This window comes from Calonectris borealis, chromosome 2 (assembly GCF_964195595.1).
Source record: "Calonectris borealis chromosome 2, bCalBor7.hap1.2, whole genome shotgun sequence".
In the NCBI taxonomy this organism is placed as follows: domain Eukaryota; kingdom Metazoa; phylum Chordata; class Aves; order Procellariiformes; family Procellariidae; genus Calonectris; species Calonectris borealis.
The window spans coordinates 116,634,740-116,654,640 of NC_134313.1; the positions used below are offsets into that span (position 1 = coordinate 116,634,740).

Genomic DNA, 19,901 nt, shown 5'->3' on the forward strand with positions numbered 1-19,901 from the left:
ACAGTGTGCCCATGCTATGGATCCACACCAATGCTTAAAGTAGTATGAATGAATGTTCTAGTGGTCCGGAAATACTTTTTGGAGAATGTTATATGTGGTGTACTCTACTCTGACAGTACTAGTCCTGTGACCTTAAAACTAAATCTTCTACTTGGCTTTTTCTTCACTCAGCAGCATGGATGATTTGTGGACTGCATCTTAAGTCAACTGGTTTATAATTGTAATGTTCAGAAAGGTTGTGAAGTACAAACTGCATTTTAAAAGCCCGTGAATTAGAAGTCCAGGCTCTTTTTATCCAGCCAGGTAACTAGCCACAGTGATATTTGAGATTTAATTTGTAACAGATGCACATACGTGTCAACTTTTGTTACCACTGAAGCTAGATTGCCCAGTAACTGCAGTGCTGGCAGTATTATGAGCTTGTAACTGTAGCAGGACTGGATTGCCTTTGAAGTTTTCACATGCTTCCTGCAGCATCTACTGAAGGGCAGCTGAAGAATCTATTTGCTGCTTGGCACACCAGTAACAAACCTTCGAGGCCTCTGAGACTGCCATACTGGGAGCTTTGTTTGGACAGACTTACTGTCTGTGACTCAGAATTTCTAAATCATTATTTGTAGCTAACTAAAACCTCTGTTGCAAAGTGGGTGTGGTGTAATCACTGAAGTGGAGCCAGTGGGTTATGTTGGCTTGCCAGGTTTTAATTCTGTATTTTAATTTTCAATTTGGTAGCATCTGCGTGGCATAAAGCTTTCCCTTTTACAATGTCCTGTTTTCTGCCTTATGTTGGAAAAGATTAATTACAGGTCTTTCTATTAAAATAAAACAATGGAAGACAGGAGCCAATGGCAAAAATCACTCATCGCATGCTAACTGCAGGCATACCAAGGGAAAACAAATGCACTGTTTAAAAGAGTCCTCAGATTCCTCTGACTCATTGCCACCGGCCATCTCAGTAAACAAGACTATAACCCTCAAGTAGTTTCATGGCCAAAGAAATAAGACAGATGTCAGTATTTTTGCTGAAGTAATCTTTCTGAGAAGAATGGTTTGGAGTATTAAGATAAATAGACCTGGGAGCTGAAGACCTGTTAAGTTGTATTGCCTATGAGGTATGTTGTAGCTGCATTTCACACTTAGATTCATGGGACTACACAATTATGCTATTACTACCACTCAGGCTTCAGCAGAACTTTCAAATGGAAATAACGTCTACAAAGAAAGCAAGGATTGCTAGAAAAAAAAAAATTGGTTCTTTGAAGAAAAACATTAATAGTTCAATGGTTAAGACTTAAAAAATAAGGCTTATTAGTCTTTCAAGACTATCGCTTTCTATGCTGCTTTCTGGATTTACTTCTACATAGAATCATTTTCCATTCATATAAATGGGTGTTGGTATTTAGTCTATGTATTTCTATAAGATCTAGACTTTCTTAAATACCAGCTTTGGCATCTGTTTAAAATGCTAAATGATGAAATGAATCGTGCTTCTCGGCACTCTAGCACTGGCTGCCAGTCAGCATTACTCAAAGTCTTACTCTGTTGAAACTGTTTGCTTTAATTCTGAAATTGGCTCTACTTTTATGAGTTTCAGTGGAGAACTGCAAAAATCTTTATGTATGGGATAGAGATCTATAAAACTGGTAATGATATGGGGAAAATGAATAGGAATCAGTTGTTCACATGCCTTCCATTACAAGAACTAGGGTGTATGAAATGAAACTTGTAGGGAGCAGTTTGAAAGCAAATGATGTTTCTTCACTAATTATTAATTAGTCTCTAGAGTTCCTTGCTGAAGGAAACTACAAAGTTTACAAGTGACTGGATGTAAAAGAAAAAACATATCCAAGGCTACTAAATACTAAAATATAACCTATGATTCAAAGTACCTGCACTACAAGCATTAGAGGCCGAGACAGCATTTTGGTGAAAGAACAGAAATAACGTCACTGGAGTTTGCACTGCTCTGTTGTGTAGGCATCCACTATTGACCATGAGTAGAAAAAGACACTGGGTTAAACAGCCCTTTAATCTGGTACAGAACAGTGATTTGGTATCTCAAAACAAACTTTTAAATTGCATTTGATGTAAGTTAGAGAATGGTCTTTTACAGTAATTTTCTTGATTGTTCAAATAATAAACCCTGGTAGGTAAAATGGGAAGGACCCATTAACAAGGAATGGGATGACAGACTAAGAAAAATTGAGTTTGCTTTCATTGAACTAAATTTTGGAAGAAAAATGACAAAAGCTAAAGTAACTGAAGAGATCTTCAGGTTAGCTCTACTCTAGACAAATGAGTGAGAATTCTCTTGGAATGCATCAGGTGAATACCAGCTTTGGCTTCCAGCATCCGTCCAACAATCACCAATGCTATAAATGCAAGGATTTTCTCAGCACCAAATGTGGTAATACACAGAACAAGGCCATTATAAATATCCTCGTGCTATTTCACCTGTTGAATCTTTCCGGTGAAAGAGCCAGGAGCTTTGAATTTGTTGATGATGATGCTGATACAGGGAACTATCAGGAGTCATCAATAAATCCCATTACAGGGAGATTTGCTAAATAATACTGGAGGATAAAACACAACTCCACATTCCAGCTTGGGGAATAAGATAAAGAATCTTTTTGTAAGTAGGCCTTGACTACCTTGTTCTTCCCCAGAACATACTGTGAATGACTGCAAGGAATGGGGGTTTGTTTTTGCTAAATGACTCTTAGACATGTAGGAGGGAGAAAACACATTTTAATGTATACTTTCCCCTGTCCCCTTTTCCAAAGCTCTCGGGAGGGAAAAAAAAAAAGTCTTAACTGAATTTTAGTCTATGATTCCTTATCTCACTGTTAATGCTCACTCTACTACTGTTAGAGCTTTACCATGCTTTTTTTCAATATAAGCATAAGCACAGAGACTAAGTTCTATGTAAGTCCTTCCTAGTCCTTTCAAAGCAAATTTATTTTTCTTTCTCCTTTTGCAGAGTACCAATATACATCATCTAGGTTCTCAAATCACAGCTTTGTACCGCTGTACCTTGATGTTTCAGAGAGATGCTTACTCTAATGCAGTTTATAGCTATCTCAATCTTTCTAGTCAAGTCTGCCTTGCAAGATTATTTAAAAATGTGGTCAGTCCACAAGGTCAATTAAGTACACACAACTTTCCCTTCTTCCTGCTTACAAGTTCTTTACTACTGTTCTGTGGCTTACATGCATATAGTTGAAAACCACTTTGAAAGCCTTACTCATTTATATTCTTGTGGGATGATTCATAAAATGTTACTACATAAAATAATTCTAGTAAACATAAAAAATAAGTTGGTGTTCACTTCCTCAAACCTTTTTAAAAGGAAAAAAACCTCAAATGTATCAAAACAACTGATACTGAAGTGTATGTAGAAATTAATCTTTTTCATTTCTAACATGAAAACCCCTTTTTTAAATAACTAAAACCACTACCTCTTTACAATAAAGTTGAACACCTAACATCATTACACTTGGCTCCCACTCCAAGGGTTTGGAGAATGCTTCAGGTATTGCAGAACTGTGCGTATTAATGGCGATGATGTTGAGATTTTGCTACACAAAAAAAACCCAACTCTTGCTGACACCGCAGTTTCGTCTTAAAGTAAATCCCCTTGATTAACTTTTTTCCCCCTTCAGCAGTGCTCTTTATTTCCCTAGCTGCCAGTACAATGAACTTCAGCACATAGGCAGTATGCAGATAAAAAAAAATACAGTACAACCTGCTTATTGTAAGCACTGTAAGTGAACTGTCAGTGCTCTGCACAGTGCAAACTGCAGTCCCATTACAATGAGAGTAATAAAATAACTTCATGGAGAAAAGACACTTCAATAGACAGTCTGCTGAACTCCGCAGATTTGTTGGCGATACCTTGGTAGTCACTGCTTTCTGCTGATAGTCACATGTGGCAACGCAGAGGCCCAATTTGACCAAGACCCTTAGCACAGGTTTTACAGTATAAAGATATGGTTGATTGAGTCTTGTTTAATGCAGCTCTCTTCTTTCTGGCTGCAGCACTGCAGAAGGGCAGAAGAAGACAGCCAGTGCAGGATGCTGTATGTATCCATCTGTATGTTCTGAGTTTAATAAAGCCCTTTCTGGTGGTTTCTTCCTCATTCTTTGGATCTTTTCTTGCAGTTCACAAGTAGAGGTCAATGAGCATGCAGCAAGTGAATGCTGTCAGTCAGATTCCGACTTCTCATTAGATTTAGATGATTTACGCTTTCTCTTTTTCTTCTTCTTCTTTTCTTTTTTTTTCTTTTCCTTCTTTCTCTTTTTTTTCTTATGTTTATCTCTACATTCTGAGGAAGTGGAGCTGCTGCCATCTTCATCATCCTCATCACTGTCATCACTGTTATCATCATCATCTTCTGAGGTAGAGTCCTCTAGCAGCTGCTTCAGTTGCTGTATCCTGAGTTTAAAAAATGTGAATGAGAATCCTTTCTAGCTCCCCTCTACCTGTAATAATTTATACTAGCTTTCATCTGTTTCCTTCCTAGCTTAAGAAATGGAAGCTGCACGCAAAGGGCAGGGGAACACTTCCTCTTTTGCTGAATTACACCCCCATTATAGTTTTCACAGACTGATAAAAGCAACTTCTTTTGAGATGAGCAGACGGTCTGTTATCAGGGACTTTCCATCCCACAGGATATCAAAGACAGACTAGCTTATGGGCCAATATTTATGTGTGCAAAATAACGAGGCAACAGCTATCGCCAGACCACCATAAGAAGTTCTATGCTTATCCATACACAGATGCATATTGGAATTATGATATTATGAAATTCATTGCCCTGCTGATGCAGAGATGATGTCAGTGAAGCTGACAGAATACACTCTAGGTGCAGAGGTATTTTTGATAGGCACTCTTCCTTTGAACTTCCATGGATTAATGGCAAATGGCGACAAACTATTTGCTTATTTTATTGTTGTCTTCAGTATCCTCTCCAAGGATTTGCTTTTTAAGCAAAAAAAAAGCACCACACCCGCAGCAGCAGCACGACTGTATGGGCTACCTATAGTTTGTTCAGTTATCTCACTGATGCAGTTCAAGTAAGAAAGCATTAAAGAACTCTGCTGCTTTATATATCGAATAACGACCTTACATGAGGAACAACATCAGGTGCCTAGAACTAGCTTTCTAAATCCATCCCTTCACGTCCACTGAAGGCACTTTGATGTACCAAATCTTAGAAACATCTCAGTGAACTCAGTGAAAGAAAAAAAAAATAATAAAACTGGTTTTTAGGCCTAAACCAAAACTAAACTCAAGTACCTGAATATTACGGCATAAATGAATACGACTCCTCTTTAAACTTTGCTTTGGGAAAAAATATAGAAGCTAATAGAATTAAAGATGTAGGAAGTACTACTGAGTGATCATTGAGAAAGTAGAAATGCATTATGCCAACATAAAGAAACTGCCATTAAAAAAATGTTCTGAGTTGATAAGGGTAGCTTATATCAAAGTTTCACCTATACCTTACTATACCAAAACTGAGTATACCTAGTTTCAGTTTGGTATATTTAGTATACCAAACTGAAAATGCAGTTTACTACAGAAACACACTTACCTCATTTCTTTTTCATGACGTTTATTTTCTCTTATTATATCATACATTGGATCTTCATGTGCCTTTAAAATGGAAAACAGAAAATCCAATGTTGGTAAAGAAAAGTATTTATCACTGACTGTTGTATTTCTTAAAAAAATAAACCAAAGCAACCCAACGCAAGAGGCTTTTATCAAAAGATGAAATATATTTAGCAAGCTCTTAATTCACAAGCATACTCTCAGACTTAACATGGTTAATCTGAACTTTTTTTTTTACTTTAGGAAAAGCTGATCTAGTTACATCATCAGTGAAGGGGACTCTCCTTAGGCATACTACCTCTCTCCCTCTCCGATCACAGCTAATTAAGGGAACCCCATACATATACAATAGGAATAGCTAGACGTAGAAGGAATATGGCAGTTCGAAATAATGAGCTGTGCCCTTATAGCATATTTTAAAAACTTGGATACAAGCACACAGGAATACAGGAGCAAGGAATATAAGACAAACAGATAATGAAGTTGGAGTTGTCCTAACATGCTATGCGCTACCATTATTGGTTCTTAAATCAGTTATCTTTAAATTAAACAGGAATTGCAGCAAACGATTGTTGTGAAGGAAGATAGCAAATAAACTTTGCAGATATTTAAGGTGAGTTCATGCCGTGCAAGAATGCAGCAAAAAGATGGGGTGATCATTTCTGTTGGAAGATTGAGCAAACAAGTTCAACAGAGAGGAGATATCAGATGCTGACTGGAGATAGGAATTAAAATGTCAGCAGCAAATGAAAGATGTTGGGAATGCACCATGAAGGGCCTTGGACATACAGCAAGAGTTTGATGCAACATAGAAGAAGCCTGAGGAAAAATGAAGAATAGAGGCAATCTGGTCATGGGAGCGGGCTAAAAATACTCTTTGCAGTAGCATTCTGATTGGACAGAGTAAGTCCAGATTGCATTTTTTAAGGATGGAAATGAGGACATAAGACACAAAGTGATGAGAGCTTGATATACAGTTTAACAATGCAGAGCAACAGGAAAAGTTAAAGAGGTCACGCAGAAAGAATCTGCAGAACTGAGATGTAGCCTCATGTAGCAAGAGATCAGACTTGTAGACAATGACTGGATTACAGACCTAGACAACAGGCTTCATGATGTGGTTGTTCACAGTGAGAGCGGAAGGCTTGAAGCAGCTGTAATGTGGGCAGCTCAAGCTTGACTAAACATTTTTTGTTACGTTGACATTTTAATCACAAAAACTGAATACAATGGTTGAAACAGGTTCTTGAAGATTTCCAATTTAAATGTAAAAATTACTAATTTTCCTCTCGAAGAGTAGATTTTCTGCAAAGTAGTCAAACATCCAACCACATCTGTAGCTTTTTCTTTATTAGGAGATTTTCGGCATCTATATTATACTAGAGACAGAGGAAAAGTCCTTAATAAAGCATCATCTAACAGGCTTCTCTTCACTTGCAAGATTATGCATCATCAATATTAAAAAATACATGCAATAATACTACAGTATTTGTACTCACTACTCTAAATTGTTCCAATTTCTGATTGCCTTTAATAAAGAATGGGCATTCTTTATCTCCTGTTCTGTGTCCATAACGTTTACACCTCCAACCTTTAAAAAAAGAAGCAGCAGTGAATTGCATCTCTGAGCCAGATCAGAAGAAGAAAAGAAAAAGGGGGGGGGGGGGGGGGGGGGGCGGGGAGAAGCGTATTTATGGAAAATATTTTCAATTTGTTGAAACAAATAAATAGATACAAGTATTATGTTGATAAATGTAACGTCCATAAAATTCATCTTATGCATTTTATTACAGCCTTCAAGATACTGCTTGCTTTTATATCAATATGATGCCAATCTACCTGGACCTTGTCATCTGTCCACCAGACATTCTGCCCTCCCCCAGAGTAAATGGATGACTATATGAAGGTCCAATGACATCTGGAATATTTTCAGCCTTACACTGCATGACTTTGACCTCTTTTCCCAAAGGCATCCAAAGCCCTTTTGTCGGGGCATGTGCCAGGAATTCTCGTGCGCTTTCATTGCCTGGTACATCAGGTATGCAGTCTTCTGGTTTTGTTTCATTCTCCTACAGAAAAAAGAAAAGCACAATAAAATCATATATTTTTTTAACTTTGTAAAAATTAATACCCCAAGTATGCAGGCCTTCACTTAATATGGAACCTATTTCCCCTGTAACATTTCTTTTTCTTGTAACACAAAAAGGATCCAAAATATCTGACCCTTTTAAAAGCGTTAAGTAATTTTCTTTTTAACTCACCCTTGAATTTTCCAGTCTGAACTTTATTGCCATATTAATTCCATTTGTTCCCATTTATTTTAGTAATTTATTTAAATAAATAATATAAATGAAAACTTAACAGACAAGCAGAGACCTCTTTTTCCTCTTCCTGCTAATAAGACATAACAATTAAAACCAGCCTTTACAAGACACAGCAGTATTTTTTATGTTAAAAACACTAGATTATGGCTTAAGTATATAAATTTGGCAAAACCAATGATCATTATGAAAGGAAAGTATTTTTACACAAATATTTGAACATAAGCAATGGAGAAGAATCCTGAAAAGATGTCATTCAAACTGAAAATCTGCTTCACCACAAATGACTCCCCTCTATCCGCATTATTAAATACTGCATCAAGTGTGCGTGCTAAGAGGCGACAAAAGAACTGGTATCATCCTATCTGATTCTGGGCATTTCACTCTGGGCATTTCACTCTTCGCCAAGTCAAAGAGGTTGGCATGTAACTGAGGAGCTCTGAGTTTTCCCCTGGAAGCACCTACTTCTCTCTCTAATTTATATAGGTAAAGTAGACACTTAAGATAAATGGCTAAAAGACAGGTTGTGTGAAAATCCCTCATACTGCTAAAAATTTACTGCAATATATTTACCAACCTTAATTAGCCCTGGGGGAGGTTTCTCATAGCTGAAAAGCAATAGAAATATTGTTACTCTGCAGCTTAGCACAGACAAATAAATTGAGAAAATACAGTATTTCAATGGTATAAAGTTAAAACCTTCACCTCACATTTTCCCTTAAATTTTACTCAATCAACAATCACTAAGAACTATAGCAGAACATGGATACCTGGATGCAAGCAGACTGAGACACAGTGTTTGTCATATCACTACACGCATCTCTTGCAACCATCCTTCAGATTCATATTCTTGTGGGGGAACAACTACTTTCATCGCACTGCTTTACAGGGATGTGTGGTACATCCAGTTCAGCTTCAGTTACCATAAATGCACAATTCTCTCCTCTTTTTCTGTAGCACCCCTCCCCAAGATCTCACTGATCCAAATTTCTTTACTCCAGCACTGCTGAATCATAGGTATACTCAGCTGAAAACGTCAAGTCAGACCGCTCCTTACATCTAGCTTTGCCAGCCAAACCTAGTGTATAATAATAATAATTTAATCATCTTCTCTTTGTGTATTAAGCCTAAAGACAGAACCTTACTGACCAAATACCATCTTTCCTGCAGCATTTCTCTGGAGTTAGTAGATAAAAAAATTATTAAAATCCAACTAGCAAGCAGGTGCTACATAGAGCACAGCAACTGAGAAAGCACATGTGCTCAGGAGTTAAATGCCAAGACACTATGAAATGGTCTTTATAACAATAACTTTATGAGTGCTGTTTAGTGCATTTCATAACAAACAGATTTTTACTGCCATGTGGAAAGGAAAAAATCACGTTCTTGTGAACCTTCTGACCTTTTTCCATTAAACCCCTGTCAATGAAATAGCATAAACCTTTTGCAGCACCGTGGGCCACTGACGGAGTCATTAGGCAGATCTTAAACCTTTTTAATTTTTTTTTTTTTAAATCCACTCTAGTGGAAACCGGCTGAACAACCTCTGCCTCTACGCTGCAACTCCCAGACTTCTAGGAACCTGGAAGAGACCCGTTTTTCCCCAACAAATGGTTATAAAGTCACCGAGCAGCTTTGCAAGCGTCCCCGAGGCCCGGCAGGGAGCAGAGCGCTGCCGTACCGCGCCAGCGGCTTTCGGGTGGCCGGAGACACCGGCCAGGGGCCGACGCCGCTCGGAGGGACACGGCAGGCACACGGCTGAAAGACAGGCCTGCTTATGCATAAAAATGGGACACGTTTTTAAAATGTGACGGAGCTGGAGCAGCCGCTGCGGGAAGGGAACGGGCCCCTGCCCTCGGCGGGGCAACAAAAACCAACAACCCCCCGACCCTACACTGGAAACGAGCCCCAGAGCCGGCGGGGGGGGGCTCTGAGCAGAGTGGGGGCGCCTCCGGCAGGGCGGGAGCCGGGGGCAGCCTTCCCTCCTCCTTACAAGGACTCCAGGTGCTGGAGCTTCTGCAGCTGCTGCGCCTCCTGCCTCTTCCGTTTCCTCTCATGCCGGTCCTGGGTCCTGCCGCCGCTGGCCGCGGGCTCCGGATGGCTCTTGGGCCGCGCCTGGCTGCCCCTCGCCGCTTCCTCCTCCTCCTCCGCCCCCTCCTCCTCCTCCTCCTCCTGCCGCCTTCGCGCCCTGTGGGACATCGGCGCAGCGGGCAGAGCCCCGGCGGACGGGGAGACCGCGGCGACACCCCCTCCCCTCCCCGCCCTCCACGCTGCGCATTTCGGTTTCACTTCCCCTCCCGGCTAAGGGCTGACTTCCTCCGGCAGCGGCGGCGCGGGCAGGCCGGGCAGCGCCCCCTCCGCCCGCCGCCACGTCCGTCCTCCCTCCCCGGGCCTGGGGCCCGGGCGGGCGGAGCAGCCCCGCTCAGCTCTCCCGCAGCTCGCCGCCGCCTCAGGCGGTCCCGCTGCGGTGAGGCGCCGTTGAGGCAGCAGGGCGGCATCACCGGGCTGCCTGTCGCTCACACCCCCGCACCCTTCCCGGGGATTTAAAACTGATCTGCGCGGTGTCGCGCCCTCAAAACACCGGTATTTGAAAAAAAAAAACCACAAAACGCCTCAGTGCCACAATCACTTACACACCGGGGCTGGGGGGGGAGGTATGGATCGGTCCGGGGGAATATGGCGGTGGGCGGGCTAAGAGGCATTGGGGAGCAGGCGGCCCGGGTGGCAGAGGCAGGCTGAGGCGGTGGCCTCCCTCACTGAGGCCCGAGGGACGGCTGGGGATGCAGCTGAGGGGCACCTGGGAGCGGGGAGCGCGGACAGGTGTGCGAGGAGGGCCCCTGTTGTGGTGCTCAAAGGCCACGCTTGCCAGAGGCCAAGACAGGCGGAGGGAGGGAGGAGAAGGTCAGGGCCATCTCTTGCAGCATCCAGAAGACACAGGTTGGGTTTGGGTTGGTTTGTTTTTGTTTTTTTTAACGGGCACGTTGGTGCCATGGGAGGTACATGTTGGTTATGGGGCAGGGTCTAGCCACAGGCACAGGGAAGCCTGGCTAGGGCCGTGCTGCTGCGGCCGGAGCTGCCTGACCAGCAAAGGGCAACTCCCTCCTCTTCAGCATACGAGCACCCCTCGAGAGCCGAATTTTGCAGTTTCCTGCCCCAGCTGCGATCTTTCCGCTGCAGAATGAGGAATGGAGGTAGGTCAGGGCTGGGAAGGCAAAGCTTAAATCACTACTTCAGCCTCACGCTGAAGTTCAAGGGCATGTGAGATTTCTGGGATTGCTTAAGAGATGAGTGAAATGCAAAAAAAGTCCAGGAATTGAAGGTGGTTTTAACTGATCACCTTAGCGCTTCAAAAGTGCACGTCAAAGGCAAAGGATGCTGTTTGCTGGTAATTACTGTTACAGCACCCTGTGGTTCTAAGGTATAATAAAATGAAAACAGTCATTAAAAAACTTATATTTTACAAGGGAAATATCAATCTAAGTGTTTATTTAAAAATGTAATATTATTAAACAAGCACTACTTTAATATTATTTTAGGTTGTACATGGTAAAACCTTACTTATTTGGGACGAAAGATCACGTGTCTCATTTCTCACTTGCATTCAGCTAAGTGGCTGCCATTGTAACTTCAGATCATAGAATCATAGAATCAGAATAGTTTGGATTGGAAGGGACCTTTAAAAGTCATCTAGTCCAACCCCCCTGCCACAGTGTCCTGGTTTCAGTTGGGATGGAGTAGATTTTCTTCCTATTAACTGGTATAGTGCTGTGTTTTGGATGTAGTATGAGAATAATGTTGATAACACACTGATGTTTTAGTTGTTGCTAAGTAATCTTTATGCTAGTCAAGGACTTTTCATCTTCCTGTGCCCTGCCAGGTGCGCGGGGGGCTGGGAGGGAGCGTGGCCGGGATGGCTGGCTAAGCTGGCCAATGGGCTATTCCATACCATATGACGTCATGCTCAGTATATAAGGCTGGGCGAAGAAGAAGGAGGGGGATGACATTCGGTGTGGTGGTGTTTGTCTTCCCAAGTAACCGTTACGTGTGATGGAGCCCTGCTTTCCTGGAGATGGCTGAACACCTGCCTGACGATGGGAAGTAGTGAATGAATTCCTTGTCTTGCTTTGCTTGCGTGCGCAGCTTTTGCTTTCCCTGTTAAATTGTCTTTACCTCAACCCACGAGTTTTTACCCTTCTGATTCTCTCCCCCATCCCACTGAGGGGGAGTGAGCGAGCAGCTGGGTGGTGCTCAGTTGCCAGCTGGGGTTAAACCATGGCACATGGGCAGGGACATCTTCAACTAGATCAGGTTGCTCAGAGCCTCGTCTAACCTGACCTTGAATTTTCCTGGGAAAACTGGGATCCTGGGAAACTGTTTTTGTCCAGTTAATTCTGTCACAGTATTTCGCAAAGATTCAGTGCTTATTTTAAGGTTTAAACAAAATAATCTATCTTTTGCATGTCCTGCCACTCATATATAATATTGATGAAGATTTTTATTTCACATACCAAGTTTTGTAGGTTTACTGGCATTAGAAAGAATGCAGCGACCATTCTACCACAAAACAACACTCAGCAGCAAAGCAACATAATCTTGCAGGTACACTTCTCAAAAAAACCCAACTTCTGCTCTTCATAAACTAATTCCAACATACCCATCTGGCTGAGATGTCATGAGATGGCACGTAAGTTGCGAGAAAACCTTTTTCATTCATCCCATGGTCTGTAGTTCTCGTGTGTTTTGCTTAATGGTGGGCCTTTCGTGAGTTTTATTAGTAGCCTTTCTCGGGGCCTAATCTGGAAGAAGAGGCTGAGTTGCTGCCATCTCTTGAAATGGCAGATCACAGCCGTTGACCCGAGGTGCAAAACTCACTGAAGTCCTCTTGTCTAAAGGCTCAGCAGCAAAATCAGTTTATTTGCTAATCTGAGTTAAATATCTGTGCGTCTACTCTTAGCATGAGGCAAATGGAAGGTAATGTGATTTAAGGTAATCCACTATAGAGCAGGTTAAGCAGATGACTTGATGTTTGCTGGAGGCTAAGAGATTTGCTGCTGTGAAACTGCTAGCGTGTGGTAACATGTCAAATAGCAATCGGTCCCTTTTATGGTCATGTATCTTCAAGCATCAAGTGAGGAAGGAGAAATATTTAGAGGTGTCGCAATTACATTTAAAATGTCTGAAAGAACTTAAGTGAGACACAGTATAAGTTTTTCACTCTGTTTAGAGAAATGGCAATAGTTACTAAAAGTTAAGTACCAGCTGGGCTGATGCCTACTAAATAGAGACTTTATTTTGGCAGCAAACTGAAGTGATATAATGCACTTTTTTAGCCCCCCTTTCATTCCAGTGTTATTTTGCTATTTTCAAGTGCCTTTTTACATTTTCAAGCCAACAGAGTAGTCAGACTCTGGAACATCTTTCCAACACGTTAGGACAATGACAGAAAACCTAATTAATTCTAAGAGGGAGAGCTTCCAGTTTATGAATGGTATTCTATGGGAGGGATGCGTGCAATAGCAAAAGAGACAGGAGTTCTCCAGAAACCCTACCAGTCTCGCTTTCGTACACCCTTGACTGTCCTAGCTTGGCTGAAGTAAGAAGAGTTCTGCGTTTGGAGCAAGTAAGGGCCTGGCTTAGATGACCTCAGATCCAACGACTTCAACCTTGACAGGATAATTTACATAAATTCAGGAACGAAGTGCATAGTCTCAACAGAAATGTGGGGTTGCAAGTGGAGACAGAAGGACAGACCATGGTATATTATCCTCTTCTTACTGTTAAGTCAATGAGAGCTTGGCTGCATTCTTTGCATCCTGGTGGCTTGCACGTCCAGGCCCTAATTTCTGAGCACATCAGGGCATTTGTGTAATATTCTTTATGGCAATAAGTTAATGGGGCACACAGAAGGTAAAATTAGGTAGGTACATAAATCTGGTCAGCCACAGTGGTTTAAATGTGTTCTTTCTTTGGTTTAATACAAATAGTTTTCTAGTGCATTTCCTCATCTGTCTTAGAAATGAACTTTATCACTTTATTACCCAGCTCAGAAGTACCCAGTGGCGAGGTCAGACTTTTTTACCCCCCACTTTTAATAGAAGGAGATTATTTAAAGCTGTAGGTAGCTCCAAAATTTCTTTTTCCTCCTTTGCTGAGAAAAGCCCCGGATTCCTGTGACTGTTGCACACTTACCCCAGGAGACAATTGCTTTTGTATCAGTCCTTAGGAAAGACCAAAACAAAATTAATTGTGAAGGAGGGAGCAGGAAAAAAGTAATTGTTATTTTCAGTTCTATTTATTCTGGAGCAAAGATCCTCAGTACCTGTAAATTGCTTAAATCTGTTGTATTTAAAGGGTTTATATTAGCTGAGGATCTGGTTCCGGTATTTAGCAGGATATTTATTTGAAGTTGTGTTTTTTTTTTTTTTTCCCTTTATTTGAATGTAGTGCTTCAGACATTTCAAGAAGTTAATTTTTGGGGAAATGTTGTCTTAGCATAAGAGCTGACTGTCATGGCGCTGTAATTCCAGCTTCACCAAAACATCTAAGCAGAAACATTAATTGCTGTCGCAATGTGAAGTATCTGAAAGGCCCGTATGTTTCATAATATCCACTACAACTTCATTTTTGTTATTAACAACCGAATGTTTCAACTGCAAGCGATAATACTGGGGCCAAATTAATTTACATCTATGTCATCCCACGGGCATCAGTATGCCTGTGAGAGTGTAACCCTGGCAGAATGTCAGCCAATCTGTTTTTCTCCATTTTTGGCTGGCTAGAGCTTTGGGCCAGGATCTGTTTTTGATTATGTGTCAGATATTACACACAGGAGAGGAATCCAGAACCCGTGTTAGGCTCCATGGGAAGTTAAGCACCTCCTAATGGGATCCAGAAGAAGCAGCAGGCTGAGCAGAGCACAGTCTAAATCCAGCATGGCCAGCCCACGGCTGCCTGAAGCTAGCCGATAGGAGGCATTCAGAATAGAGAGAGTCTAATATCTGTACCATTTCTGACCTCAGGGAAGGCTACCTCAGAACAGCAGTGGCACTTCTAACCACTCGGGAACCTCAGCTGTGAAGAGAGGTGCCGACATCCTTTCTCACAGAGAAATGAAAAGTTTCATTTGAAGCGGTAGTGCTGCCAATTTATTTTGTATACTAGCTTGACAATTAGAAAATGAGAGACTTGGATTTGCTTCCCTCCTCAGTCTAGGTATTCAGTGATGGTGACTGACCAGGAAAAAATACCCTAACCATTAGGCTAATGGCTGCGTTGGTGGGGGCCACCCACCATTCATATTCCACTCTTTGGACACAGTAGAGAAAAGCATTTGAGATTCACCGAGTCAGAAGGACAAGTGTTTCTAAACTTGGCTGTGAGTACACTAAGAGGGGTGCCCATACCAGCACTGGAAACTGTACTTTGTTCTGTAAGATACAAAATCAATGCTCTAAACAGGGACCAGAGCTCAGTTCTCCCTTGATTAGCACCATTGCACCAGGTGACAATATCGTGCTCCTACTTCCCGCATCTCAGATTAATCTCCTGTTAACAACAGCACTGCTCAGCACTGAAAAGTGTTCCTACACACCTGAACCTTTAATGTGGTGTTTACTGCCATACATCATCACAAAAAGGGAGTGAGGGAGCAAATGTCTGAAAAAAGATGATGGCCACAGCCACATTTTGTACAGTCCCGATCCTGTCAGTGTTCAAGACTCTCTAAATGTCTACAGGGCCAAACCTTTTAGGACAATTGGGCAGAAGAACATCAAAGTTTTGGATCCCAACCAAGCACAGGTGTGAACTAAGCATTGAATTGTTTGTTTCTGTAAAGACTAGGTTACTACCTAGGGTATTCAAAAATGTACACTTGCAGGACAGCTTTACAGCTAAGCAAGGAAACGTCTTTGGAAATCAGGGTTGGACAGCAGTTGAGCAAAGTTATTGGAACTGCAGCTTTATTTGAAGTCCCTTTATAAGGCTACATCCCCTTTTAAGCATTCAAGTCTTTTTACTGGAACTATCCCAAAGACTGGTAAGCTGGTACTTACAAGAGGAATGATTGCCTTCCTTGATGTAAATTCTGTCCTCCGAGCCTCTGGTAGTTGATTGAATGGATGAACTCCCTCCATCCTTCTGTGGAGATACTGCCATATTGATCACTTGGAGTTTGTAGTGGTAAAGTCACCCATTCCATCAGAAGTGTAATGCTTACCATCTCTTCAATCCACCTCTCAGTGAAAATAATCTATCTTTAATCTTTCTTCATTATTTTAACTCAAAACTTTGGAGACATGAAATCCCTCAATAACTTACATTTTTCATGAGTTTTTGCCCTTTGCTTTCTGGTCTTTGTAAATAAATACAAATAACTGTATGTAGTTCCAGCCATTTTGCATTAAATGCCATTGACATTTTTTCAAGAGTGAGACTCTGTCTGATGGGCGTGTATTTCTGTAGTACGCTATCGATATAGCACTGTATCTCCAGTTATACACTGAGATGGTGTCTCTTCTGTTAATAGAAGGCCCCAAATATGTCATTACGGAGGCAAAGCTTTATGTGGCCTTCAAGGGACTTTGCCCGAGTAAGGACTGAGCACATTTGGAAACTGTGTGAGCAGTAGGAGCACTCAGATGCTAACAGCACGTTATATAACAATAGTAGGGAAGGGAGATTTTGGCTGACAACCCTTGGACAGTCTCCCAACTTCTTACAAAATGTACCATCCTTTGTGGGATCGCTTGTGCCCAAGCTGAGTGGGCAGGACTTTGGTTTCGTAAGAAACAGCCAGATGCAATGAAATCCATAATTCTCTATTTATCTGTTTTTGACAGATGAGAGGTTGAGTCAGGATTGCTGCAATTTGAACCCCGTATTAGAGGGATGATAATTATTCCAGAGTGGATGTTCCTCATGTATTAAATCTATATATATACTGCTGCTTAACCCCTAGGTTATAGTCTTACTGTCACCAAAGTTGGCAGGAGTTTTGCTACTGACTTAGTAGGGATCAAAGCTAGATTCTTTGCCGGGTAGCCATTTTTTTTTCATAGCTGCAGGAAATTCCTTCTTCTGAGCTTTGGCTATATTCTTAAATCAGTGATCGATTTCCAAGAACTTTTCCCTTGCAAAAGCAGATTCCTTTCCTGAATTTTGCCTCCATAATATTGTGACTGATAAAACAGTTCTCATTTAAATGATGCCCAGCGTACCAAGTAAAATAGGCAAATTCAGCTTCGGTGCCAGCATCTGCCCGTGGTATGTCCCCTCTGAGTTGCCAACTTTCCAGTGGAACACTGGTTGAGTTGCCTAAAAAGGCTCCAGTGTTTATTAATGGGTCACAGAAACTACAGAAATAAAGCAATGAAAAATACAATCTAAAAAGTTTAAGGCAAAGATTCTTGGTTCTGCTTGCCACCTCTATTAAACAAATAGCTGATCTGTTAGTTCTGTGCAAAACAGCTGTTCCCACTTAACGATAGTTTTTTCAAAACTATCCAGAGTTTGCAGCTCTTTAGGCTTAACATACTTGCCATATGTCAAGTTACCAAGAGCTTCTTTCTAGGTAACTGAAAAGAAATGAATGGAAACTCACAGTTCTAGACCTTCTTCTTTCCCTGCCCCTCTCAAGAGGGTAATGCAGAAAGACTAGCGTAGCAGTGATACAGCAGTGAAGCAAGGGTAAGTTAAGCGAGTTGACCCGGGAGTGTCTCTAACAGGAATGAAAAAGGAATTCTGATATTGGACTGTTGAAACTCATGCCAAACACACAAAAATAATGTTTTCCAATGGTGGGCTAGGAGCCTCTATCTTTTCATTCCATTATGCTAGTTTTGCTATGAATGACATCCAGAAACACTCCTTCATGGTTACTTTTGCTTTACAGTCATCTATAGTTATATAGATATAGAAACGGAAGGATAAATATATCATTATAAATAGAGAAAACACATTATTTCTTAGTCCAGTCTGTATCTAGGCAGATTCATGCATGGCCTATGCTCCTATAAGTCACTTGGTAGAGTGTGTAAAAAAAATCAGTTTAGTATCCTCTAATAGGGCTTTCTCCTGCCAGCCTTGTGCGGTACTTTTTGGTCACACTTGAATAAACTAAGAAATGAGAGGTGTTCTGCCCAGTTATAAAGTAATTTTAACAATGTACCAGTGATATTGCCAAAACAAGTAGATGTTGGCTACAGCTGGTTAGGCTGTATTAATAAAACATTAGTTAAATTATCTGGAAACCACAGCTTGAACGCTGTGGGGAAAAAAACATGGTGTTTTGGGCCTCCCAAAATACAAGTACAAGATAACAGTGGAGACCTTGAAAATTCAAGCACAGGGCAATAACAGAGGCCTCAAGACTGTAGACACAAACCGCAAACTGTCAACCACAGGTCACTAAAGAAATGAAGCCTTAGAAGTTGAGTCAATCGATTTTGTGGGCTAACAAATAGAACAAAGAACAAGTCTGCAACATTGGTAAAACCTGTAACATGTAGTAAACTGAGATACAACACAGAACTGTGAGCCAACAAAGAAAGAACAAGTTAACAGACTGTTAGCAAACATAAAAAAATGACCCCAAGCAGACCTAAAGTGAGGAGGAAGAAATGCACAACAGCATTCTCCTCCTGGCAAAGAGGAAGAAGAAATCATAAATATTAGCACTGTAATCATGGCAAAGAACTTGGGATGCTGACAACTTACTATAACCAACCCTTGCTTTTTCTAAAAAAGACTGGTGTTACTGACTTCTGAGCCCAGTGGAAGGGTGAGCACAATACCAGAGAAAGGCATAGATAATATTAAGTTTGTGTATAGTAGCTTTAATTATATCATTATTGAATGAGTTGTGATAATTGGCTAATTTGGACTATATGTCTTAGTATGATTGTAACCGGACTTATAATAACTCCTTCATTTGCTAAGACTTTAATTCTTGGCTTTATGTTTATGGAGCGTTTCTTTAGCCCACATAGATTTCATGGGATGTTTGGTCTGGACCCTAAACATAGGCACAGACAGATAAAATTTGGCTGCAACAATTGGTGGAGAAGGCAGACAACAAAGACTGTAGCCTGTGCTGCAACAGCCCAGCAAAACAGGAATGGGATCAGAACATGCCCAGCTCTCAGTATGATCTTACCAGCTCTATGCAAACACCTACAGATGGTTGTGTGATGTGAAAGCACCCAATTTTGTAAGCCTGGGCCTAAAACTGTCCTTTAGTACACAGATCAGATGGCTGGAAGAGGTTGTTGGAATATCACCCTGCAGTTGCTCCACAGATGGACTCTTTTCTGTTAAAAACAAGTTCAGGAATGCAGTTAGTATCCTATGAATCTGTGTGAATCTGCTTCCAAAAGAATGTTGAAATCTCTAGTAGAAGTGAAGTGTTAAGAGTCTATGCCTAAATATAGTTTTGGGTTACAACTAATGTGAAAGAACCATAGTGTTCTTTCTGCTGAGATGAATTTCAAGTAAGAAAAATAAAACCCCCAATTATAACTCAATGCTAATTTCTCCTTCTAAAGGTCTGTAAAGTTTGTGGAGATCTTCAGATACTTTGAAACAACTACAGAAGCACAGTGTATCAACACTGATTTTAGGTATTAAATATGGCTAAACTATATCCATAAAACATTATCAGTAAATATTGGTTTTATTAAAGAGCATTTTGAACAAATACTATTTTTGAGTACGTGATAAATTCAGAGCACCTGGAACCTGAAATAGCTCTTTGTACCCAAAATATTTTAATATAAATTCTATCAGTTACACATAATTTAATTGTGTGTAATTTACTGTCAATGGTGTGACTCAGGAGGGACTGACATGACCCTAAATGCCTTTGGTGATGAAAGTGATCCAGGTGACTTGGGCTTCTTCCTTGGTGGGCCATAAGAAATACTGTGACACAGAGATCTTTACTCTTCACAGAGAGTCATGCTGGA

General features: G+C 41.1%; 1 protein-coding gene across 2 annotated transcripts; it reads right to left on the minus strand.

The window, feature by feature from the left end:
* Positions 1-3,317: 3,317 nt before the first annotated feature.
* RP9 (RP9 pre-mRNA splicing factor) lies at positions 3,318-10,225 on the minus strand. Of its 2 annotated transcripts, XM_075143044.1 has the most exons (6): positions 9,932-10,220; positions 8,516-8,546; positions 7,557-7,686; positions 7,117-7,208; positions 5,598-5,659; positions 3,318-4,435 (listed from the first exon to the last, which is right to left on the minus strand). In XM_075143044.1, the coding sequence occupies exons 1-6, from the start codon at positions 10,135-10,137 to the stop codon at positions 4,204-4,206; spliced, it is 753 nt and encodes a 250-aa protein (XP_074999145.1). In that variant the 5' UTR covers positions 10,138-10,220; the 3' UTR covers positions 3,318-4,203. The 2 variants fall into 2 exon arrangements, with proteins under 2 accessions (XP_074999145.1, XP_074999147.1); XM_075143046.1 differs by lacking the exons at positions 7,117-7,208; positions 8,516-8,546 and having other exon boundaries at positions 9,932-10,225.
* Between the last annotated feature and the right edge of the window lie 9,676 nt (positions 10,226-19,901).

What these genes read in the sequence shown, in the direction of transcription:
- RP9 (XM_075143044.1), bottom strand. Translation starts at nt 10,137, where the DNA reads ATGTCCCACAGGGCGCGAAGGCGGCAGGAGGAGGAGGAGGAGGAGGGG. An exon ending in CTCCCCCAGGGCTAATTAAG is followed by an intron (nt 7,687 to 8,515) that starts GTTGGTAAATAT and finishes TTTTTTCTGTAG; the next exon opens with GAGAATGAAACAAAACCAGA. An exon ending in CGTCATGAAAAAGAAATGAG is followed by an intron (nt 4,436 to 5,597) that starts GTAAGTGTGTTT and finishes TTTTAAACTCAG; the next exon opens with GATACAGCAACTGAAGCAGC.